Here is a 25,389-nt window from a genome sequence, read left to right as displayed (position 1 = left end):
AGAATCATACAGTGTGCACACTAGATAATGGTGTATTTCCTCCTCACGTGATACTTAAAAACAGAAACATAAAGTGTGCACACTGGATAATGGTGTATTTACTCCTCACGTGATGCTTAAAAATAGAAACATAAAGTATGCACACTGGATAATGGTGTACCGTATTTACTCCTCACGTGATACTTTGGGCATACATGTGATTAAGGCAGCAACAATTAATTATTAACTATTAAATTAATCGCCAACTATTTTGTCAATCGGTTTATGTAATCTGATCTTGTGTAAATCTGATTGCAGCTTCTTAAACTTGAATATTTTCGGTGTTACTTACTTACATGAAAGCAAACTAAATATATTCAGCGTTACTTACTTACTTACATGTCCGCAAACTAAATATATTTGGCATGTGCACAAAACAAGATGTGAGATGTGGTGTTTGCATCCATTTTGGACTGAAGTGTTAAGCAAAATAGAAACCTAAAGTGTGCACATTAGGTAATGGTATATCACATGGGATATTTTGGGCATTTCATATTTTGTGACATGTGATATGTGGAAACATTTTATATATTACCAATCAAATGGTTGTAGTTGTGGGATTGACCATGTAATGAAGAAGGGAAATGCTTAATGCGCTCTAATTACCAAGACAACTCACTATTGATGGGGTCTCTGTCCTTGACCTAACCTGACATTTTGTGTTTCGGTTGAGCTTTTATAATTGTGTGTGTGTGTGTGTGGCTTCGGTGTGCTGTGTAGTAAAACTACAATGAGGATGATAGAGATCAACAGAAAATGTTTATGACTAACGTGTCAAAATGTCAGACGTCATTATATCGGGGTAATTAACTGACCGTATCCGTTACCAAGACCACAATTGTTGTGTAATTGACATGAGGTCTGGGGCCGTGTCAAGTGACAGCCCTGTTACCGATATTGGACATTCAAAATCTCTTCCCCCGCATGCAATATTTACTGAGTGTCATTTGATTTGGTGTGTGTTCTCACACACTGCCATTCACACCTCGTGTTTATTGTGGTTGTCCTCTTTGTTAGGTTGATCTGTCTTTTGTGCCTGTTGTGAATGTGTCTGTGTGTGTGTGTGTGTGGTGACGATCAATAGGTTTAAATATCGCCTGTCACACTGTTTCCTTGTTGCCTCTTTACCTCTGTGAGTCGGACTTTATCTTCTTTTCTTTCTTTCTTTTTTCTTTCTGTCTGTCTTTCTTTCTTTCTTCCTCAGAAAGTGCTGACGAACCTGATGCAACAAGGAAGAGTCGTGACCAGTGACACCTTCTCCCTCATCAAGGTGAGATTCCAGTCATGTCGAGTTTAAAAAGTAAAGTGCATAATATAATAAAACAAAATTAAAGACACAATGTAGAAGAATTAAAAGACATATTAAAAATGTGTAACTCAGTGAGAACAGGAAGAGCATTTGACCAGGGATGTGGCCTGCAGCAGAGCATCAGCTGTGGAGCTCCTGGGTAGATGAACAATTAACTGAAGTAATATGAAGTTTGGATTTGTAAAGTTCCCTTACCCTGTGTGGTCTGCAGGAGTATTTCCACATCCCTCTGGACAAACTGCAGACAGTCCTCAGTGCTGTCGACACCACCACCATCCGGCTAATCCTGGAGTACTTCAGCAGGAACCGGGCCACGCTACACGTGAGAGACGGCTGTACACACACACACACACACACACACACACACACACACACACTCTCACTCTCTCTCTCTCTCTCACGCACACACATACCTTCCCCACACACAGGAATGAGATGAGAGATGGTGTAGAGTGATGTAGTTTGAATCTCACTAATCCCCATTGCTTTGGACGCCGGAATGGATTCTTACCCGATTAAGCCCTGATCTTTCCACACTTCTAAACACAGGCCAGGTGACACAAGCCAAGTGACACAGGCCAAGTTGGTCATCGTTAAAATCTCACAAAGCAAACAACGGCCAAGATACTTTTTTCTTTTATCTTTAGTGGATTTAACCACCACTGTTGGTTTCTGTCTTGTTTGTTTGTTTGTTTGGCAGCAGGATTCAGAAATGGACATTTCTATTTTGTCTGTGTCTAATTTTCTTTAATATCCAGGTAATAACAAAAGTTAGGGACAGAGGTCTGCACTGTCCTATGTGCCTTTAGTTTAGCAGATGATTTTATCCACGGCAGCTTTGCTATGTGTTATCCCTATGTAGTGTTGTCCTAACTTATACTGATTTGATTGATTTAAATTTGAGGAATCATAACTGATTGTCAGGACCTTGTTTATTTGAGCTATAAAAGCAGTGAAGTAAGTGTGTGTGTGCATGCGTGCGTGTGTGGTGTGTGTGTTTTAGCTGTCGGAAGAGTACCTGCAGACCATGGTGTCTGTGTTTTTCCACACACACCTGGCCCAGGATGCCAGCCTCTTCAGAGAACTGAGCCCTCTCATCGCCATGGCCTCCCCCGCAGACATCCAGGCCCTGCCCGCCCTGCACAGCAACCCTTACATGTAAGACACGCCTGGACTCTGTGTGTGTGTGTCTGCACAGCAATCCCTGTAAGACACACCTCTCCCACACCTGTCAGATACTTCATCTCTATAGAGTTCGGGCGACTATGTCACGTTTGTGTAGGAGCGGCCATTTTACCAGTACGCTAAAGGAAGATGCAGCGATTACTAATGGGAACATAGTTAGCGAAAAGAGGAGGTAAGAAAACAAACGGACTGTGATGAGCAAATGTGAGCTTCTTCACAACGACGAGATGTACAAGAAAGCAACAGTGTTGCTTAAATAAAGTAAAAACCATTAAAGATAGTATAGTAATAGATAGAAGTAAATTGGCTTCTGTTCTGTGGGCTGTGTAACATTGAGTGCCTACTGATGTTACGAAGCTGTAACTTACTACTGCCCGTACAAATACTCCTATTAAGTTGCTTTACATAGAGATCCTTTCCATGTTGGCCAACATTTGTGGTTACATGTTGAACCTGTCAGTAGTGAAAAAAAGAGGCCTATTTGACATAAGTCATGCCTACCCCTTTGGATGTCTACCTGTACAGTAGCCTTTACTGTAATTCCCACAATTCTTAGGGATATGACGACACAATCCCGAACTCTATACAAAAACAGATTCAGCTGTATGGAGAGCTGTTGGATGTGTTTACTAAAACATCCTCTTCACTTAAGTACAGTGATGTCTGGTTTTATCTAAGTACTGGATGGTCTTGGATTACAATCCAAAATACAACGTAGTATAACATTTCACCTCGTGTGATGTACAACAGACTTGTATAGTAGTTAGTGTATTGTATCTTGACTGAAAAAGTGTTGGGGTCTAATCTAAAGTGGTGTCAGAGTAAGGCTGATGGTTTTGGATTGGACTGTGTGTTGAATGACAGAGTGGTGCAGTCTCAGAATAACAATAATGATATTACTCAACTTGTATTATTTAATTGAGGGAGGGTCTTGCTTTGTATTATTTAATTAAAGGAGGGTCTTGAGTTGTATTATTTAATTGAGGGAAGGTCTTGACTCTTGAGTTGTATTATTTAACTGAGGGAGGGTCTTGGATGTCAGTCACACAAGCATGACTAAGCTTTTTCTGCCCTCTCTTTGTTTTTACCGTCTCATTTTCTCCCCCCTTCTTTTCTTCTCCCTCTTTCTGGCTCTCCCTCCTTTTCTCCCTCCCTTCTATCATTCTCTCTTCTTTCTCCTCCTTCCCCTCTCTCGTTTCTTACTCCCTCTATTTAAATCTGTCCTTTTTTATACAACCTTCTCTTTATTTATCTGCCTTTCATTCATCTGTCCATCTCTTTTCTTTGCCTGTCTTAATCTTCTCTTCCTCCACCCCATCCCTTCATTTCTTTCGCTGCCATGTTTTGTTCTACCTCTCTTTCTCTTTCAATCTGTACCTGTCTTTCTTTTGGTGCTTGTGTTCTTTTCATTCTGTCTCTATCTTTTTCTTTTGCTGTTTCCTCAACTCTCCTCTCATCCTCTCCTCTCCTCTACTCCTCACCTCTCTTCTCCACTCCTCTCATCTCTCTCCTCTCCTCTCCTCTCCTCTCCTCTCCTCTCTCCTCCTCCCCTCTCCTCTCCCTGTAGTCTGCCGACCATAAACTCCCTGGTCCCGTCTCTGACTGCGGAGCGGCGGTATGCACTGGGCAGGTGGTTTGCCTGCAGCATGAGCTCGGCCAATCTGACAGCCGGTGGCCTCTCCCTCATCAGGGACACGGGCAACCTGATAGCCTACCTGCCCTTCCATCGCTTCCAGCACCTCTCACCTGCTCAGGTAACAGCCTTCCTCAGACACCTCGCACCGAAACCAGACCCGGCCACCACCGGCCAGACCTGGGCCCAAACGCACACTGTTTGTGTGTGTGTGTGTGTGTGTGTGTGTGTGTGTGTGTGTAGATAGATAGATAGATAGATAGATACTTTATTGATCCCCAGGGGAAATTCAAGGTGTGTGTGTGTGTGTGTGTTTAATAATGTTGGCCATGTTGGACAGTGAGTAACTATAAAAACTGAAACAATGTATGTATTACAATGTGCTAGTTTACAGACCACAGAACAACAGCATATTTAATGTTTGCTGCCCCGTTCAGTGAAGTTATAAACTCAGACACGAAGAGCAGTTAGAGAAGGGACAAATAGCCATTAGGACTTAGAGGTTGGGCAGGTTAGAGAGGGATAGCTTTCATACCGATAGCTTCAGCATAGTGTATAACATGCTTATATGTAATTGATAGTGAGAAACCGGTATGAAACCTGCCAGCCATCACTCAAACTGTGTGTGTGTGTGTTTTCAGCTGTTGGATGGCCTGGATGTGTTGTTGCAGAACACACTCACTCGTCTTCAGCAGTATTTCATGGCTCAGACTCTGACAGGAACATTCCGGAACCTGACGGCAGACCAGTTCAGGAGGTCAGAGAACTTCTTAAATGGAACGCTCTCTCATTTCTCCTTCAGTTTGACCCTCTGGCATAGGGCAGTGTTTAGATAAAAAAATAACTGTATGTTTGTCAATATCATGCCACTTATGCCAGCTGTTTCTCAAGCCATGCTTCTAATGCCGTGTAATGCATATACACTTAATCATCCGTGTAATGCCTTCTTAATCATCCCATCTCAAATGCCACTCTTCTCTCAATCACATTATTTATTTGTTTCTTGTTATATTTGTTATAAGAAATGTGTGATGTTTGCACTTCTAAACTGGATAGTTACGGTCCTTAATTATGATTGGTTGAATCACGTTTGATGCCATTGTATAATGAGCACAAATTGACCGCATCGTTATTGTACGTTCTAAAGAACCCATGCCAATGGGAAATTTAACCACGCAGTGGTATAAGGCTTCATAAATAGGTATGATGGCCAATATTACACGACTTAAAGCTGTATTTCTGATATGTCTTATTTGCCCATTTGCACAGATCATGTAAGTCATTTTTTGTTTGTCTTAAACAATCCAACAAACAAACAAAGAAGCAGAATTTCTCTCAAAGATTGCATTTGTCTGTAGTCTGGAGACACATTTGCCTGCCCTGTGTGATAGGTTGGGGAACGTGACGTGTCTGGCCAACCCCACAGGCCTGCTGCAGTATGCCCACACCGAGGCCTTCATGGCCATCCAGCAGAGTGTGAGGGAGTGTGTGGCACAGGGGTACAGAGTACCCAGCAGCATGGTGAGGCACACACACACACACACACACACACACACACACACACACACACACACACACACTTCACTCACCATGCCATATCAGAAACTACACGCTCCCAGCTATCCCAGGGCAACCTAGAGATATTATAGACCACTCCCAAAAACAATAGGTTCAAAAACATTTTTAAAAGACATTTTACTTGCTATTGATTTATTTTTCTTTTTTTCCTTCCTTCATTAGTGTTGTTATGTGAATGTATACTATACATACTATATGTACACGTATAATACTGAATGTATACTATACATACTATATGTACACGTATAATACTGAATGTATGACTTACCCCCCCCCCCCCACACACACACACACACACACACACACAAACACACACTCTCTCAGGTGTCCAGTGTGGTGCTGGCGTCGTCTGACCTGAGTTCCCCGTCCTCCCTCAGTGCAGAAAGCCTGGTGGAACTCTCTCACTTCCTGCCCCAGCTTGGAACAGACTTCCTGTCCAAACTCAGCCAATCAAAGCTCAACTTTGCCTTACCCTCCCTCGCATCCGTCGCTTTCTCACCTGCACAGGTACAATCTCACCTCAGCACACACACACACACACACACACACACACACCTGAACTCCTATGAACAACTGTGATGCTTCTTATGTCTTACCTTATGTGTCTAAAATTTAGAAGTTGCCGTTTTGATGATCTTCAAGAGTTTAGGGAAAATCATCAGAATTAGAAAAGCAAACATCAGCTCTCAGAACTATTTGAGGAAAAACAGCCTCGGCTGAGGTTATACAGTATGGGGTTTGAAGGGATCAGAAGAGCTTTGCAGAGGAAAACAGCCTCGTATGAGGTTGTATTGGTTTTGAAGGTATCACGGGGCAGCGTCGTGGCCTACTGGTTAGCGCTTCGGACTTGTAACCGGAGGGTTGCTGGTTCGAACCCCGTCCAGTAGGAACGGCTGAAGTGCCCTAGAGCAAGCCACCTAACCCCTCACTGCTCCCCGAGCGCCGTTGTAGCAGGCAGGTCGCTGCGTCGGGATTAGTGTGTGCTTCACCTCACTGTGTGTTCACTGTGTGCTGAGTGTGTTTTACTAATTCACGGATTGGGATAAATGCAGAGACCAAATTTCCCTTACAGGATCAAAAGAGTGTGTATAGAAGAGCTTTGCAGAGGAAAACAGAGGTCTGAGAGCCCACTAGCATATGGGAGGCTGTAGGAATGGGGAGAGGTTTGGACTTGGGCGGCAGGGACAGGTGCTAGACTGGGCTTAGAGCAACGAGGGCAAGAAGAAACCAAACCGTGTGTGTGTGTGTGTGTGTGTGTGAGTGTGAGTGGGGGTGGTGGTAGATCTTAAGGACCCTCAGGTTGGATGTGCATGAGTGATCATCTTCAGGGTCTTCAGTCTGAGGTCCTGCTCTGCATCTGTTGCTACACATGCTTCCTCCAGACAATAACAATGAGCTCTTTATTATTCTCTTCCCCTCTCTCTCCTTCTGTCTCCATCTGTTTTGCATTCTTTGTCTATTCTCTTAGTGCATTTTCCATGTTTCCCTTTCTTTCTTTCTTCCTTCCTTTCTTTCTTTCTTTCTTTCTTTCTTTCTTTCTTTCTTTCTTTCAGTCTTACTCTGTTTTTCTCTCCTTCTGAGTTGTGGTCTGTTTCTTCTTGTCTGTACTCAGAGGTACAGTATTCATTTTTTTCCATTCAGCACAGTAGTAAAGAGAGTCGTCCATTCAGACGAGTGTGTGTGTGTCCATTTAGACGAGTGTGTGTGTGTATCAGCGTTGTCCTTTGTCTCTCCTCACAGGCCGGGGTGATTGTGGACAAGCTGTCGGCCGCTGTTAGCGTAAGTCTGTGTGTGCCTCTGTGTTGCTCTTTGGTAGCTCAAGAGACTTGTTATGGTTTTAAGTGATGGTGCTGCTTTGTGTGTGTGTGTGTGTGTGTGTGCGCGTGTGTGCCAGCGCTGACATGAGTGTGTGTTTGTGTGCTTATTTCTGGTAGTGGTGTCTGTTTTCCCAGATTAGTCTGTGTGTGTCTGTGTCTGTGTCTGTCTGTCTGTCTGTCTGTCTGACTATATGACTGAATTTCTGTTTATGAGTAAGTGCTAAGTCCTGGAAGTAGTATCTCTTTTCACAGCTTGTGTGTGTGTGTGTACATGTCCGGAACCATGGAGCCAGCTGGCTATGGGCCCAGCCTCTAATGGGGTTGATCAAGGACAACACACACACACACACACACACACACACAGTGTCCTATCCAGTCTATACATGCATGACCCAGGGCCCTGGCTGAGATGTATGAGTTTGTCTGTGTCATTATTTCCATAAACACAGTGTCAGGCTACTGTGGGGATGAGATGAACACCTCATTAGGGCCAATGAAGTTGTTGAACACACACACACACACACACAGTCTGTTTATTGCAACCGTTCATTCTTATTTGTCACATAACCTAGCTAAGTCATAGATGTTTATTTATTTGTTTGTTTGTTTGTTTGTGTCCTCCGGGAGTTAGCTGGTGGAGCCAGGGCGTCTGTCGTCCCTGGGCTCCCTGGTGAGTGGGGTTCGGGTGGAGACGCTTTGGGGGATCACGTCAGATAGCCTCCTGTCTGCTCTGCCCAACATCAGCCTCCACCAGCCTGGCCTCACACCCCCACAGGCCAATGCCATCACCACCAAACTATGGGTAAGCTACGTCACCCTGCCCTCAAGCCCTCTGTAGCTGTGTGTATGTGTGTGTGTGTGTATATGTGTGCCTGTGTGTGTGTGTGTGTGCTTCTGTGTGTGTGTGTGCTTCTGTGTGTTGTGTGTGTGTGTGCTTCTGTGTGTGTTGTGTATGTGTGTTGCATGTGTGTGTGTTTCTGTGTGTGTGTGTGTGTGTGTGTTTCTGAGTGTGTGTGTGTGTGTGTGTGTTTCTGAGTGTGTGTGTATGTGTGTGTGTTGCTGTCTGAGGGAATGTGTATTGCAGCCCCCTGGCCCAGAGGTGGGAATGGGAATGTGTTTGGCACACTCAGGTGTGTCCGGTCACGCCGTCTCTCCTCTGCACCGCAGATGGGCATCACTGGGCCTGTGAGTGTATGCCAGCTGGCCGTGGGCGCGCGTGGCACGCTGCCCTGGGCACACTGACACCTTTGGCTCACCTCGCTGAGCTCCACACCTCTGCACCGGCCCTGTAACAGGATCTCCGAGTCCCTGAGTCCCTGAGTCCCTGACCCATAACGCCACCACTGCCCAGTTTGGGTGCTTAACCATGTCTCTGCTGCCGTCACTGATGCCAAGACCGCGTGTATGTGTGTGTATGTGTGTGTGTGTCTGTTTTTATGTATGTGTGTGTGTGTGTGTGTGTGTGTGTGTGTGTGTGTGTGCGCCTTAGATTCCTGCTTTGAACTTTGTTAAAATTAGCTACAGTATTAGCTTCCAAAACCTTTGATGTACTGAAATCTGTATTTCAGTACATCAAAACACCTGTTTCATAGAAGTATTCTGTTCTGGATTTTACAGAAATGGTTGCACCTGATATGTCTATATTTATACACTACCAGTCAAAAGTTTGGGGTCACTTAGAAATTTCCATTCCACTCCATTATACACAGAATACCAGCTGAGATCGGTTGCATTGTTTTTTTTTATCAGAGCAGCAGTTTACATAATTGCAAAAGGCTTCTCGACTGTGGCTGATCTTTAATGCAATATCTACATTGCCCATTATCAGCTACCATTCAAAGGGCTAACTGAGAAAACATTGGAGAACTGATTAAAAAAGCAATGCAACTGATCTCAACTGGTATTCTGTCTGTGTATAAAGCCTTAAAGGACAGTTCTGTATACAAATGCAGAGGGCCTCTTTTCATGTGTTCATGTCTGTGTGCTGATGACCTTTGACCTCTGTTGTTAGGGCTTTCCTGAGGTGACGGGCTGGCTGGGTAAGCTGGAGCCTCTACTCTCCAGCACACCTCTACTGAGCGTGCTCCCACGCACCCCCCGCCTCGTCCCCACCGCGGCCTCACGCACACAGCCCTGGACCACACAGCAGGTAAGCAGCTCGCTCTGTCTGTCTCTCTGTCTGTCTGTTTGTCTGTCTTTGTTTCTTTCCGTCTGTCTGTGTCTGTCTGTCTGTCTGTCTGTGTGTGTGTGTGTGTGTGTTTGTCTGTCTGTCTGTCTGTCTGTCTTTTTGTCTTTTTATTTCTGTCTCTGTCTGTGTCTGTGTCTGTCTGTCTGTCCATGCCTGCACGACTGTCTAGTTGGGATATTTTTTCAATATTAAATAATTCCTCTCTCTCTCAGCTCCCTGATATGTATGTGTTTACAGGTTCAAAATGTCAATAAATGCCACACCTCATAGAAGGTATCAGAGTTCAAAGAAGACACAACTATCCTCATTATTGACAGAATTATTGTTTTATATTTACCTTCATTTTGTATTGATGAATTGTCCAAGCCCAGCTCTATTGGCAGGCTCCAGCACCTGAGCTTTTGACTAGGACTAGGAGCAGGGCCGGAGTGGGGCCACTTTTCAGCTCGGGAGTTTCAGGCCCAAGACCGGCCCACGTTTGCTATAGTGGTGGAAATTGGATAAATGAAGCAACATTTCAGCTCTTATCCTGTATCTATCCTGTAGCTTGTATTAGTACCATGGTTCAACAAATGTGTAAAGGTTATATAATAATTCACTTCAACTGAGAAGTTAACAAAAATATTTCACTATTTCACAAGTTAACAAAAACAGAAAGAAAGAAAGCCTTTGAAATGTAGCCTATCCCACACTTCCACAAAGAGGCATATTGAACTAATGTTTAGGCTACATGTTTTTTGCATGGGTAGGCTTGTTGTTTGGTGATTTATCCTACTCCTTTACTGCACCCTCGTCTGAGCAAACAAGGCATATAAGTTTATCGTGTAGCATAATTACTCTTTCTTACATTAAATAAGTACAATTTTTACCGCATAGGCCTACACTGATCAAGCTTCAGTTTTTGTTATCAATATTTGCATACTGCAAAGTCTATGAATCGGGCTAATATCTTAAGTAATTTAATATGTTGCTTGCGAATAGCTTGACAACGCTACAACGTCCAATATTATATGAATATTAGACATTGCTAATAATCATTATCTCTCTTTACCAGTTGCCACTTTTGTCTGTAATCTAGAAGCTTAGCACATTTAGCAGCATTCTACCTGACCGTTTCAGTCCCTCCTGGTCTCTTTCTACCATCCATTCTTCCTGACGCTTGTGGCTACTGGTCCGGCCCAGCTATCCGTATCTGAGAAAACTTTTTGGAAAAGACGGGCTATATGGACCCAACCAACTCTTTTTTGGGAGGTGAGGACTCCCTCACATGGTAGGCGACAACCCATGCAGAGGCAACGGTGTCATGCACAGAATGCGGAATGTGTATAGGCCTACTGTATAGCCTACTTTAAGAGAAGATAGACTAACGTGACAAATGTCAATATTTTTTTCCTCGACCGGCCCAAAAGTGAAGCGGCCCACCGGGAATTCTCCCGATTACCCACCCTGGGCCTGACTAGGAGACACTGAGGCACACTCATTAGAATGGGAAATCTGCTAGATGTTTTTAATTCAGAGATTTTAATCTCAGAATCCTTATTGCGTAATTCCATTTCCAACTGATCTTTGATCTCGGAAGAAGTGCCAGTCTTGAATAAGGGTGTGTTGGTGTGTGTGGGTTTGGGTGGCTAGTTTATCTTTTATTATGATCTGACTCAGAGCCTGTCCGACAATGGAGATGAGTGACACATGCCTAATGGAATACCTAAATTATTTACCTCCGAGAGGAGCAGCCTGTAAACAAACCGTCCCCTGTGACCACAAACACACACACACACACACACACACACACACACACACACACACACACACACACACACGCACCAGTAGGGAGAAACCTTCATCTTCAATTTTCCTTGAATTTTGAGTAAGGTCTTTTTCAGAATGTGGACTGTTTAAGAAGAGTAACAGATTACAGTGGTCTAAGAAAATGTAAAGAAACTGTCCACCGTGACCAAGAACCAGCCATACCATACCCTACGCTAGCAGTGAGACATCTTCAAATTAAATCATCTTGAAGTTCTGAGTCAGGTCTTTTTTTTTTCGAAGTCTGAATCATTTTAAAATATCAATACATGAAGCCAACTTCACAGTCCGTAAACCAACTGCCCACTCTTTACTACAAGCATTCCTACACCACAAACATTCCCACACAGTCCAGGGAAGTCACACAGTCCAAAAAAGTAATTTCAAGTGTGTGGTCTAGTGCCAACCCTGGGTGAGGTAATCCAGAGTCAGTGGTAACCGTCCTAATAAACAAGTTACTGTGAGCCTGTACAGAGAATCTCACACATTCAGCTCTGTTCAGAGGGATTTAAGGGATTTAAAGGGATGTATCCCTTATATTCAGCATTCCTATCAATGGCTAACAGACATTCAGAATCCCTAATTCCATCCTAACATTTATATGTTTGACAAATGGTTTAGTTTAGAGGGACTTTTAGGGTTGAAATGGCATGTGTGCTCTAAGGAGCATAAACTGGAGGATGATGTAAGTTCATGTGGCTAAATGAATCAGAAAACACGCAGAACATTGGTGCCAATAACCGTCGCCTGATGCTGTGAATGATTCAAAGCAAATTTGACAATGTTGCCTCTATTACTAGAAACAGTGAGAAAGTCAGAGTATTGACTGCTCATCCCAGTGAAATAAACCTCTTAGGGCATGAGATGTTTATAGTCTAATGTCTCAAGGCGTGTTTACAAATAAACTATCTGCACCCTAGTACAATGAAAAGAGACATGCCCTCACCATACCCCCCCCCCCCCCCCAGTCCATTCATAGATTTTTTTTTCCTTTCTGAAAAACCTGGCATATTTCACTTGATTTGCTTGTGAACATAACATGAATTGATTGTTATGCAGTAACACTCCATGCTCAACAGGTGCTCATTGCCGTGGGGTAGCCTGCCCCCTTGTGTACTATATTAGTAGTATGTTTCAGCTCACTGAGATTCCTCCCAGCTACAGCCCTCCTGCACGTTGCACAACTCAGCACATCTCAGCATGTGTGTGTTCTCCCCCCCAGGCCATCGCTCTGTTTGAGGAGGCTCACAAACAGAAGTCTGCCATGACTGTACAGGACCTCCTGTGAGTGTCTCCTTATGTTATATTAAAACAAACACACACACACACTCTCTCTATCTATCTGTCTGTCTGTCTTTAATGAATCTTGTTTGTTTTTATTTACCTGTGTGTGTGTGTGTGTGTGTGTGTGTGTGTGTGTGTAGGGCGTTGGGTACCATAGCCCCAGGCGTGAGCTGTAGGGCGCTGAAGCGAATGTTCCAGGTCACCCCCTCGCTGGACACCATGAGAGACGTCCTGGTCTTCCTGCGGACGCAGCCTGTGCCCCTGCACACCTCACTGGTGCACATGCCCCCATTCACACTCATGATCTTACCTACACCAACCATTTTCTTGCCTTGCATTGAGTATCTGTAAGCTACTGTCGCAATTTGTGGCAGTATCGTATCGTGCGTTACACTGGGATGTGGACCCCAGTGTTAGCCATGGAAACCCTGTCATGATGTTAGCTACCCCATTTGCCCTTCTGGGAAACCCAGTCATGATGTTAGCTACCCCGTTTGCCCTTCTGAGAAACCCAGTCATGATGTTAGCTACCCCGTTTGCCCTTCTGAGAAACCCAGTCATGATGTTAGCTACCCCGTTTGCCTTTCTGAGAAACCCAGTCATGATGTTAGCTACCCCGTTTGCCCTTCTGAGAAACCCAATCATGATGTTAGCTACCCCATTTGCCCTTCTGAAAAAACCCAGTCATGATGTTAGCTACCCCGTTTGCCTTTCTGAGAAACCCAGTCATGATGTTAGCTACCCCGTTTGCCTTTCTGAGAAACCCAGTCATGATGTTAGCTACCCCGTTTGCCTTTCTGGCCCATAGCACACACTGAACTGTTGCGTCCTATGCTGGTGCATGTGGATTGAAATGTATACTGCATGTTGTGCATGTTAATTTCATACACAGCTGTGTGTGTAGGCTTGGTCATTAACACATTTATTTTGTTCCTTGTAGAAAAAGTGCATCATTGAGGAGCTGTACCAGCTGGACTTCTTCTCTGAGTTGTTAGGAGAGCTGGGAGCCCAGATTGCGCTGTCTCTTCCGTGAGTCTATGGGGGCAGCCTTGGCCCATACGCATATGTAATACATGATGAACATGTGCATGACAAACTTGAAATATGAGTATGGTAACTTTCAGTCTATGTTGAACATGTCTACAGTATATTCTAATACCATGGCCATGCCATAGGCTAGATAGTTCTGGTATGGGGCAAACAGGGAATCACACCACGACTCCAGGCCTGGTGGGTGCGTTAGTTCTAATAGAGTATCAGTCCTTCAGTCAAGAAAGAACTCGCACACCAATGTTGCCGATGCAAATTTGAATCCAATCAGTGATGAAAAGTGCAAAGTGCTACCAAAGTGCAAAACGTTTTTGGTCCCATTTAGACCATCATCAGTGCCAGGGTTAAAATAAGAGTATATAATAATAATAGTATAACCTGAATTGAAGAAGTTGTACAGTATGCAGTTAGATTCATACTTGTTTATCTGTGTGTGTGTGTGTGTGTGTGTGTGTGTGTGTGTGTGTGTGTGTGTGTGTGTATGTGTGTGTGTGTGTGTGTGTGTGTGTGTGTGTGTGTGTGGAGCAGAGTGAGCACTATTAAAAAGTTCCCTCCGGACATGATGGAGGCTCTAAGGCGGATGGTGCTGCAGGAGTCGCAGGTCTTCATGCTGCTGCCCACCACCAAGAAGCTGCTGCTGGTCGACAAAATGCTGCAGAGACTGGTCAGTAGCCTATGACTGATGACAAAGAGACTGGCCAGAATGTGTGTGTGTGTGTGTGTGTGTGTAGCCAAACCTGGTGTAGATCCAGAATGCCTCACACTGATGACGATGACAGCAGATACCTGAATGATTTGAGGCTGTGTTTGTGTGAGGGTGTGTGTGTGTGTTTTTGTGTACAGGTGTGTGTGTGTGTGTGTTTGTGTGCAGGTGTGTGTGTGTGTGTTTAAGTATTCTTCATTCCCCTTGTCGTAGAATATGTACACAGGTATTTACACAGAGGAGGAGTTTCGTGGCATGGGCGTCATGGCAACATATGTGGCAGACGAGGTTTTCATGCAGGTAATGAAACTTTTTTTTTTTTATCTGATTTTCAATTTCAAGTCACTTAGATTGAATTTGGCTTGCAATTGTCTCCTAAATGGCGGAATATAAATGTATAATTGAGGTACTGCTGATGTGCAGGTGAATCGTCAGTTCTTGCTGAACAGTCTGGAGATGCTGCAGGATCTGTGCTACGTGGGAACCAAACTGGAACTGGTGGCCCAGATGCTGCAGGAGAACAGCACCTTTGGGTATGTAGGAAAACCGCACTTTTGGGTACGTAGGAGAACAACACCTTTGGGTAGGTGGGAGAACAAAACATTTGGGTAGATGGGAGAACAGCTCCTTTGAGTAGATAGGAGAACAGTTCTTTGGGTAGGTACGAGAATAGCACCTTCGGGTAGGTAGGAAAACAACAACTTTGGGTAGGTAGAAGAACAATTCCTATGGGTTGGTAGGGGAACAGCACTTTTGGGTAGGTAGGAGAACAGTACCTTGGATAATTCAGAGAACAGCACCTTTGGGTAGTATAAGAACAGTTCCTTTGGGTAGGTAGGAGAACAGTTCCTTGGAGTATTCAGAGAACAGCTCCTTAGGGTAGGTAGGAGAACAGTTCCTTTGGGAGCAGGGAGGCTACTTGGAAATACTGCCCGCTCCTCTGTAGTGCCTTCTGGAACCAAATGATGCCCATGCTTTAGCCTATCAGTGGGTTTGAAGACAGGTTCCACACAGTCTATTCCGCTCTGCATTCTCTCAGGTTTTGGATTTTGTTTAGTGTGGGCTGAATGCTGTCTGAAAGGAGTGACATTTCTGTACTTGCCAACTTAATGCCATAATTGCCATGTTTACCAGTTTTTGCCACTTACTTCAAAATATCAAGCATAATGAGGATTCAGGGAATAATGTCAGTATGCAAAAGATGAAAAGAAATGTCCTTACAAAAAGTCAAAACTCAGTACATACATAAGTGTGAGCGGTTCTCCTCAACCTCCTCTGAGCTCTCTTGCACGGGTGGTGATGAAATCTCCTGTCTGAATATGTGCCTCTTCAGGCCAGTGCAGAACTGGACCCTGGAGGTTCTGATCCAAGTGGGACGGTTCCTGTTCTTCCTGAAAAAGGAGACACTTCAGCTAATACCCGCGGTAAGACACAAAGACATCACTTGTGAGAGTGTGTGTGCGTCACAGTGTGTGTGTGTGTGTGGAAGAATATGACACCTGTAGTTGGGTTGGTGAGGATACCGAAATGAATATTCTGGACCTGGGCTTCTAGGTTCTAAAGTTACTGCTCTGTGATACTCATCCGGCACGCTACGCCCTGATCCGGAAGATTCTTCACCTTGGCCTGAATGAGAGATGGGATGGAGACCTGAGGTGCGTTCGCAAACATAGGCGAATGTTTGCGAACGTTTTCAAACAGGTTTCTGTCCCTGCTTTGAGTTTCTGTAATCTGACTCTGCTTTGACGAACGTTTGCAAATACTTGGAAACAGTCTGAGGAGGTAGTTCTCTGCCAACATACAGGGATGCTGGATGTGAGCTTGACAACAATGCAATTACCGTTACAATGGAATGTTGACACCAAATCGTTTAAATTTCACTGTTCAGAGAAAACATGTTCGTCACAAACGTTCAACAATGTTTGCCGAATCTGAACGCACCTCAGGCAAGACAAATCCTGGATTATCATTATGCTCTTAAAATAAAGAAAGAAAAACTCCGTCCCTCTCTCTGCAGGCGGTGATGACCCAGGAGCGCATTGAGAGGCTGTTCATGAGCCAGCAGCAGTGGGAGGAGAGTGAGTTTGGCGCCCTCTGTATGCAGAGCATGGAGGTGCAGGAGCGTCAGGAGCTGTTCAACAAACAGCAGTTTGTCCTGCAGTTCTTCCTGGGGTTCCTCAAAGTGAACAGAGCATCAGGTGAGGACTCAGATAAACCACACACACACACACACACACTCTCTCTCTCTTCCTCTCTCTCTCTTCCTCTCTCTCTCGCCATCTCTTTGTCTCTACAGTCTCTCTTCTGACCGATGAAGAACACATAAGTGTAGTGGTGGTTGCGGTGATTTGGACTGCAGACATGACTTAGCTATTTAACATGCTATTTAATTTAGACAAACTGTATTTGTGAGCAGAGCAGATGAGTGCAATGCAGTAGGGACTAATGTCTCATGCAAGTCTCTCATGTGCATGCTTGCGTGTGTGTGTGTGTGTGTGTGTGTGTGTGTGTGTGTGTGTGTGTGTGTGTGTGTGTGTCCTGTAGCTGCCCTGGTGCCCAGCTGTGAGAGCCTGCATGTGACGCGTCCGTCGGCCTGGAGCATAAACAGCCTGACGGCCATGACCGCCGCCAGCTTCACCCGCTGCCTGGAGCTCCTGGGCGCAGACCCATACCTCCCCACCTACCAGCTACAAACCCTCCTGACTAAAGCCAAAGAGGTGCTCACACACACACACACACACACACACACACACACACACACACACATAGCAGATGCTATTCATGTATGTCAGTTCCCACATACGTCTTTTCACCAAGTGATTTACAGTGTAGCATCGTCCAGATAGATTAGTTTACATATAAGATTTTTCACCAGTACGTGTGCCTGCTTGACATCAAAGCATGACCTTTCTAGCATCATCGATCTATTAATGACAGGAACGTCTGTCTGTCTGTGTGTCTGTTATTCGCGTATCTCTCGAAACGTTCGTTAGACCAATTTCAAACTTGGCAGGTGTCTTGCTACAGGCACAATTGAGTGCAGTGCCAAGTTTGACATTGTTTGGATAAGAAATGCAAAAGATATCATTAAATATCGATAAAAGAAGCACACAATGGCTTTTGCTGCAGAGAGGGTAGAGGGGCTGTTTCAGCTGCACTGAATTAGTCAGATATTTGGATGATTATCATGTCTGACCTCAACACTAAAGACTGCCTCTGTATGCGGTTTGCTTGCATAAAGTGATTGCAACAACACGCTGACCTACATAGGTATGCAGTGGCTATTCAAAACGACTTAAACAATTATGTGTAATAAACTGTCACTTCGAATAGCCTAGGCTACTTTAGACTGTCTTTGGACTTTGAATACACAAACGACAATTCCGACTGCAAGGTCCTGGATTTAAGGACGGTTTGCAAAATGCCTGAAAAGCGTGACCAGCTACAGAAAATGAGTGGCAGACAGAGCGGGATCTTATTGGCTACCAGAGACAGCATGTGATTGGACCTCAGGTTTTCCACAGGAATAGCATGGCTGAACGGGCACTGAACTAGCGTGCTGCCATTTCAGTTGTGTTGTCGTTAGAGCTTGTTTGTACCAGTTGCCCACATGCACACTGCAATCAGTAGGGTTAGTTATGGGACAAAACTATGATGAAAGAACATGTGTAAATATGTATACACACACAGCCTGTGATGAAGACAACATGAGCCCACACTCTGCTGTCCAAATGCATTCAACCGCCGAAGCTATAGGGATGCTGTCAAAAGGCGTTTACAGAGCGCTTTAATCTGACTGAGATGAAAGCCTATAGGATGCCGGTGCAGCTTGGCTCCAGCCCAGACACGAGGCATCTGCTGCTACGGTGTCCAGATGGGAGCGAGATACGTCGTGAGAGATTTGATTGGCTGTCACTTCACACATGTTTTCATTCTACTCATTAGCTCCTATCCTGGTTTGGTGCCAGAATGAGAAAGCAGCTGGATGCTGGCCTCGATAAGTCACCTTTTCACACCTGCCGTGCGTGTGTTGAGGAATGTTGTGTATCTGTTTAGTGAATGGAGTTGATAGGCATCGGGGTTCGATTTGCAAAACTGCATCGGCTGTGCAGAGGGATTGTTTCTGTGTTAAATTTCATTTGCAACCTGACTATAGGAATTCAACAACCCTCACTGTGTCAATCCTAAAGCTAATTATCCTCAACCCTCAGGGAGCTACTGCACTGAACCATAGTAAAGAAAACATATATACTGGAGAAATATTTCAGAAAAAGAAATAGACAACAAAATAGAAACAACTCTGTTTTTCTACCTCTGGTTCAGGTGTACGGCCCCGCCTCTAGCCTTTCCCCCTCTGTGATTGGCCAGCTGGGCCGCCTGTCTTCCCAGTTCTCTGTGGAGGAGCTGGGTCGGTTGAACCTGTCAGAGCTGAGGGCTGTCGCCGCCCTGGGGGCCATCAACACCTGGAGCAGCAGGCAGGTGAGGGTTCACACACACACACACACACACAAACAAACACACAAACGCAAACACACACACAGCGCACACACACACACACACAGCACACACACACTTACAGCAGCAGTAACTATGGAGGTACTACTTCATCGCATGGAAACCAAAGAGCGTGTCCTAGCTGCATGCGATAGGGAGCGAGCGTTAGCGACTAAATCAGTTTGCTCTACCGTAGTCTGACTGTAGCATTGGCTCTGAGTTGTTAACGTTGTCTTCCCTCTCTCCCAGTTGTCTGTGCTGTTTCTCAGAATGTTGAACTCCACCAAGCTGACCCCCAGTCAACTGGACTCCAGCTCGCTGGTTGCCCTGGGATACATCATCTGTGGTGCAGAGGCGCCAGTCATGCGCAACCTTAATGCTGTGGAGTTCAGGTGTGTGTGTCTGTGTGTGTGTGTGCGTGCATGCTTGCGTGTTTTTGTGTGTGAGTGTGTAATCATTTGACTGACTGAACAGTTTTTATGCAGTACTTTATGTAGTAATTATATATTACATGACTATTCCAGATGTATACACTACACTCACTATAATATTAGTGAGCAAATGTATGGTGCCCACTAGCTCTCGGGAGTTAGTTGTAAAGTATTTGGGATGAGTGAAAGGTGTTTCTCTGAAGTCTGTGTCTGTGTCTGTGTCTGTGTCTGTGTGTGTGTGTGTGTGGGTGTGTGTGTGTTCCTGTGTCTGCTTTCTGTCTCTCTCACTCACTCTCTCTCTCTCTCTCTCTCTCTCTCTCTCTCTCTTCTCTCTGTGTGTGTGTGTGTGTGTGTGTGTGTGTGTGTGTGTGTGTGTGTGTGTGTGTGTGTGTGTGTGTGTGTGTGTACAGCAAGGCAGTGCTGTGGCTGGGTCGCCTGCGACTGCAGTGCTCAGAAGTCCAGCAGAGGGCGCTGGTGGGGTTGCTCAGCCACAGTCTGGCCTTTGGACCCATCAGCTCCTGGGGAACCGACGTGTTTCTCGAGATCAGCGGTCTCGCAGGTACACCACACAGCTGAGGAGAGAGTACCGTCGATTCATTCTTCTTTTTTACATATTCATCACACATGACCACATTTATGAAATAGGGGGGCGCAGAGTCTGTTTTTATTAACGATTTACACAGCGTCACAACTTTTTTGGAGATGGGGTTGAACTAGAGCTGACATAAATGAACAGTAAAACCCAGAGAATTTTCCATTATTACAGTGTGTGGTGCTGTTGTCAGGCCTCCTCCATTGTGTAGCATACAGTAATGTCATTAAAAGCCCTGTGTTGGCAGAGAAGGGATTGGACCTGTAGATTGGAACTGTAGCTCTCCGTTCACTTTTATCATAATGCTGAATGTACATATGTGTACAGTATGTGTTCATTGAGCAATTTTGCACATAGATACTCTATAGCATACTTACACGTTCACATATATTTTATGTTTAAAGTGTTACTACTCTGGGGCGTGTTTCCCAAACCTAAACCTAAACAATATCTAAGTTAGCAACTTTGTTGGTTGCAATGCAATTTCCCATTGCCAACCAACTAAGTTGCTAACAGGTTAGCAACTATAGTTTTGGGAAATCTTGCTAATTGAAGTGTTTTGAATTGAACTGAATGGCCTTGCTTCTTGCTGCAGTGGGGCTGTCGGACATGGAGATGTCGTCTCTGGTGAGGGAGCAGATCGAGGGCCTCACTCCTCTGGCCGTGTCTCTCATCCCTCCGGACAGGTTTACTGTGAGTCACTCGTGGTTACTCTACACTTTACTGCACTTTACTCCACTTTACTGCAGTTGGGCTGCTCTCAAGTGCCCATTTATACAGCCCTAATTGAAATGGTGGGCAAAGTTTTGAATTGAAGTTCTGTTTCAATTAGCAAACAGCTTTTGCCTATTTATAAAATTAGGTTTAAAATTTAGACTTCATTGAAATTAGGACCCATACTGTCTATTCAACAGTCAGTGTAAATAAATTACAATGACAAGGAATTACAACTTCAGGGGTTGTTCAACTACAACTTCCTACAACTGGGAAATATGATTGTGAATACAACTTATGAGTACAACTGGAATGCAACATATTCCTCGTAATTTTAGCAAACAATCTTATTCTTTCATTTGAAACTCTTTGTGTTTTGCTTGTCTTTATCGATTGACTGGTATGGGCTGCTTCACATGATTTTCTTTATTAATTTGAGATGATGCTTCACAAAAGCGTTGTACCAGGCCCAACTACAGCTGTAAATGAATGTCTGGACTGATCCTCAGGGTTTTAGCGAGCACTTTCTACTAGTTTAAAAGCCATCACCTTGGAAAGCCTGGCGTGTGGTGTACCTGATGCGTCACCTTGGAAAGCCTGCCGTGTGGTGTACCTGATGCGTCATCTTGGAAAGCCTGCCGTGTGGTGTACCTGATGCGTCATCTTGGAAAGCCTGCCGTGTGGTGTACCTGATGCGTCACCTTGGAAAGCCTGCCGTGTGGTGTACCTGATGCGTCACCTTGGAAAGCCTGCCGTGTGGTTTACCTGATGCCTGATGTGTCCCTCTCCTCTCCTCAGGTCGTGTTCCGGCCTGTGCAGATAAGCATGTTCTCCTACGAGCAGGCCGTCGCCGTGACGAAGGCCCAGCTTGCTGCTCTGAGCACAGAGCAACAGACTGCACTCTCTATGGTCATAAACCCCTGGGAGGATAAACCTGTTGACTTTAGAGGTAAGAATCTCTATGGTCCTCAACCCCTGAACCAATGGACTTTAGAGGTAAGGATCTCTATGGTCCTCAACCCCTAAACCAACCCTGCTGAAAAAAACAGCTAGAAACCAGCTTATGCTGGTAGCTTGTTTTAGCTGGTCTTTGCTGGTTTTCTTCCAGCTTTTGCTGGTCTTTGCTGGTGTAGCTGGTTGGACCACCAGCTGGATATGCTGGCGTGACCATCTGAGGAAGCTGGTCATGCAGGTTTGACCAGCCTGTCGTGTGAGATACAGCTGGTGCAAGATGGTCATGCTGGTGACCAGCCTGCCAAGCTTGACATTGTTGGTGTAAGATGGTCATGCTGGTTTGACCAATATAAGCTGGCACGGCCAGTTAAACCAGCAGTGTAGACCAGCAACACCAGCTAAAATGACCAGCTTGAGGTGGTACGACAAGCAAAACCAGCTAAATTACCATCGTTAGGTGGGTAAACCAGCTGAAGGTATGTTTTCGCAAGAAATTTGCTGGTCTAGCTGGTCAACCATCATAGGGTGGTCAAACAAGCTGGTCAACAAGCTGGTCAACCAGCAAACCACCTTTAGCTGGTCAGGCTGTTTTTTTTAGCAGGGAATGAACTTTAGAGGTACAGTAAGGATCTCTATGGTCCTCAACCCCTGAACCAATGAACTTTAGAGGTGAGGATCTCTATGGTCCTCAACCCCTGAACCAATGAACTTTAGAGGTAAGGATCTCTATGGTCCTCAACCCCTAAACCAATGAACTTTAGAGGTACAGTAAGGATCTCTATGGTCCTCAATTCCTGGGAGGATACACCAGTGGAATTTAGACAGTAGGGATCTCTATGGTCCTCAACTCCTGAACCGAGAGGGAGTTAAGTCATTTAGACACGAATGACTGTCGCAGGAAGTGCATCATAACAAAGGGACGCCAGACCCTCTTGTAACAGCTGTACTCAGTGATACTGCAGACTCGTAAAAGTAGTTAGAAAATAAGTCAGAAAAACGACATGTTTCCTCATGCTGCTTCCTTATGTTGGAATGTGCAAAAATGAACAAACAATCAAGAGGATACCTTCTTGTATGTGATTTCTGCAACAGTGATACTGCAAACTTGTTGATAGCCTATTGTTGATTTTTATGATGTAGTGTAAAGCATGTCACACAGTAGCCTAGCCTACAGAAAACAATTAATTGATGTGATATAATGATAACTTGTTAAATGTATGCCTACAATGGCTTATTAAACATCATAGTCATTTATTTAGTGATTTATTCAGTCATCATGTTTATGTTAATGAATAGGAAGGACATCTAAACGATAGCCATAAAACAAAATTTCGCGCAATATCTGCCGTGAGTCCCTATGCGTGAGTCACAAGCTCCTCCCAGCCGACTCTGGCAGATCACGTGGACAGTCAGTTGCGATCGATTATTTAATAAATAAATGTGAATTACGAATAATAATGAAAAGCTTCTACCTAATGTGACTATTTTTTTCCATGAACTGTAAAAGAAAACACGTTTTTTCCCGCTGTATTCTCCATGAAGAGTAAAGTAAATTATGTACTTATTACCGGAATTGACGTCACTTCCTGGACTCGTCTGAGGCTGGTTTGTATGGATCTGAGGTCTCTCAATGACTTCACCCCTTTGTCCCCCTTTCCAGTTAGCAGAACACATAGATTAATTTGGTTCTGGTTGTCTACTATTTTGTATGGTCTAGCCCAAATATATACCATCTGTATTATTACGAGTATTATTACACACATATTAGTATATATGTAAAAATATGTGTACACATATTTGAGATGAAGGTGCATTCAGTGTTTCCCATACATTGACTTATTTGTGGCGGCCCACCACAATATCCACATTGACCACCACACAATGATTTTCCATGTTGTACTATTTCAATTGGATGGAATTCTTTCATTGTAGAGCTATGTGCACCTTTGTAAAGCCACTCCTTGTTTCTCTGTCTCTCAACGAACCTACATGCATGTTTAAAGACAACATTAAAGGAAAATTCCGGTATTTAGCACTTTGAGTCCCTTTTCTGGTTTGTTTTGGATGAACTAGAGTGGTGGACACCGACATTTTGACGATTGGTCCTGTCTCGACCTTTCTGACTCGTTTTGAATCGCCTTTGACTAGTCAGAGTGGCTGCCAGCAGGCATACTGTAGGCTACTCAAACATGTCCTAAAACAACCCTTAACGTTCGTTTTCAAAACTGCAACTTACCGAGTGGTTATTGGTGTAGGGGCGCGTCTAGATTTCTAGGCTAATAGAAGACGACTAGAAGACTAAATTGTGCTTAAATCTGGTTGTTGTAAATTGTGCATCATAACCCCGCTGCGCTAATTTGTTAAAAACTTTTGCATTTAAGTTAATTCTGCAAACCTACCACCACAAATAGAATTAAATTCTGTGGGAAACACTGGCATTATAGATTATAGTTTCCAGCTCATGCTCACATTGACTATAGCATTATAAACCTTTAGTGCTGACATGTCATGAAGATGATGCAGTTTTTAAGCACTGGGAAGATGGAACATACTATACTGTGTGTACGTTGAATATATGTGTTATGTTATATTGGAGTGCTGGCGCTGTTGTGATTTCTCCTTCCCTGTGGTTAGTGTTAACTCTGTTGTGCTGACAGGGCCTCTGTGGCGACAGCTGCAAGCTTACAGCAGAATCCCATCCTACTTTGTGTGTGTGTGTGTGTGTGTGTGTGTGTGTGTGTGTGTGTGTGTGTGTGTGTGTGTGTGTGTGTGTGTGTGTGTGTGTGTGTGTGTGTGTGTGAATGTGTATGTGTGTGTGTGTATGTGTTCCTGTGTCTGCTTGCCTTTCTCTCCTTCTCTCTCTCTCTCTCTCTCTCTCTCTCTCTCTCTCTCTCTCTCTGTGTGTGTGTGTGTGTGTGTGTGTGTGTGTGTCCACAGGGAGGTCGTCGGGGGTGGCAGTTTTCCCGTGCCCTCTGTGTCAACTGGGTGAACTGCTGATGCTGCTGTCACTACAGCTCCTCTTCACCTCCTGTGCTTAATACAGCATGGCGCTCCTTTTCCTCGTCCTTCCTCCTCCTCTTCCTCCCTCAACACGTGCAATATCCAAAAAAACAGCACTTTACACTGACTGTCATATTCTAGGAATGATGTGATGTTGAGTATTGTTTGATTTTAAAATTTCAGAGCCCGAATTCAGGAAGCAAATAACACAATGATGAATGCAAAGCACTGAAAGTTATTATTGTTATTATGATATTATTATTATTATTATTATTATTATTATTATTATTATTATTATAAGAAACTTCTCTTGCAATCAAGTTTATTTAGTCTACAGTCTACTGAGTGTTTTACCTTGAAACATATTGAAGTGTTGTTTCTTTAGTATCTCTCAGGTATTTTGTTACAGTCACTTTACTTCTGTAATTATGCAGACATTTTCACATTGACTGATAATGTTTAATTTTCTCGTACCCAGAGCAATTGCTTATTTTATCACTTATTAGCATCATATAGGCTAGCCTACCGTTTGATTGTGTTGTGTTCCACATATGACTATTTATTTATTTATGTATTTATTTATCTGATTTATTTATTTTGTATTTATGTGCA

The 25,389-nt window shown here is 44.2% G+C and overlaps 1 protein-coding gene across 1 annotated transcript in view; it reads left to right on the top strand.

The window, feature by feature from the left end:
• Positions 1–25,389, top strand: part of strc1 (stereocilin 1) — a 25,898-nt gene extending 509 nt beyond the window's left edge. Inside the window, exons 2-26 of the mRNA XM_042075075.1 lie at positions 1,244–1,309; positions 1,560–1,670; positions 2,352–2,506; positions 4,101–4,287; positions 4,808–4,923; positions 5,558–5,687; positions 6,069–6,251; positions 7,485–7,523; positions 8,193–8,363; positions 9,573–9,710; positions 12,778–12,839; positions 12,980–13,115; positions 13,780–13,868; positions 14,418–14,553; positions 14,806–14,892; positions 15,016–15,125; positions 15,926–16,016; positions 16,610–16,790; positions 17,137–17,309; positions 18,916–19,071; positions 19,336–19,478; positions 19,928–20,076; positions 20,705–20,802; positions 21,622–21,772; positions 24,715–25,389. Of these exons, the coding sequence (XP_041931009.1) occupies positions 1,244–1,309; positions 1,560–1,670; positions 2,352–2,506; positions 4,101–4,287; positions 4,808–4,923; positions 5,558–5,687; positions 6,069–6,251; positions 7,485–7,523; positions 8,193–8,363; positions 9,573–9,710; positions 12,778–12,839; positions 12,980–13,115; positions 13,780–13,868; positions 14,418–14,553; positions 14,806–14,892; positions 15,016–15,125; positions 15,926–16,016; positions 16,610–16,790; positions 17,137–17,309; positions 18,916–19,071; positions 19,336–19,478; positions 19,928–20,076; positions 20,705–20,802; positions 21,622–21,772; positions 24,715–24,815 (3,159 nt within the window). The 3' untranslated portion in view covers positions 24,816–25,389. The remainder of the gene's footprint in view (positions 1–1,243; positions 1,310–1,559; positions 1,671–2,351; positions 2,507–4,100; positions 4,288–4,807; positions 4,924–5,557; positions 5,688–6,068; positions 6,252–7,484; positions 7,524–8,192; positions 8,364–9,572; positions 9,711–12,777; positions 12,840–12,979; positions 13,116–13,779; positions 13,869–14,417; positions 14,554–14,805; positions 14,893–15,015; positions 15,126–15,925; positions 16,017–16,609; positions 16,791–17,136; positions 17,310–18,915; positions 19,072–19,335; positions 19,479–19,927; positions 20,077–20,704; positions 20,803–21,621; positions 21,773–24,714) is intronic.

Source organism: Alosa sapidissima, chromosome 20 (genome assembly GCF_018492685.1).
Source record: "Alosa sapidissima isolate fAloSap1 chromosome 20, fAloSap1.pri, whole genome shotgun sequence".
Lineage (NCBI taxonomy): Eukaryota > Metazoa > Chordata > Actinopteri > Clupeiformes > Clupeidae > Alosa > Alosa sapidissima.
This window is presented reverse-complemented; position numbering and strand designations above follow the sequence as displayed.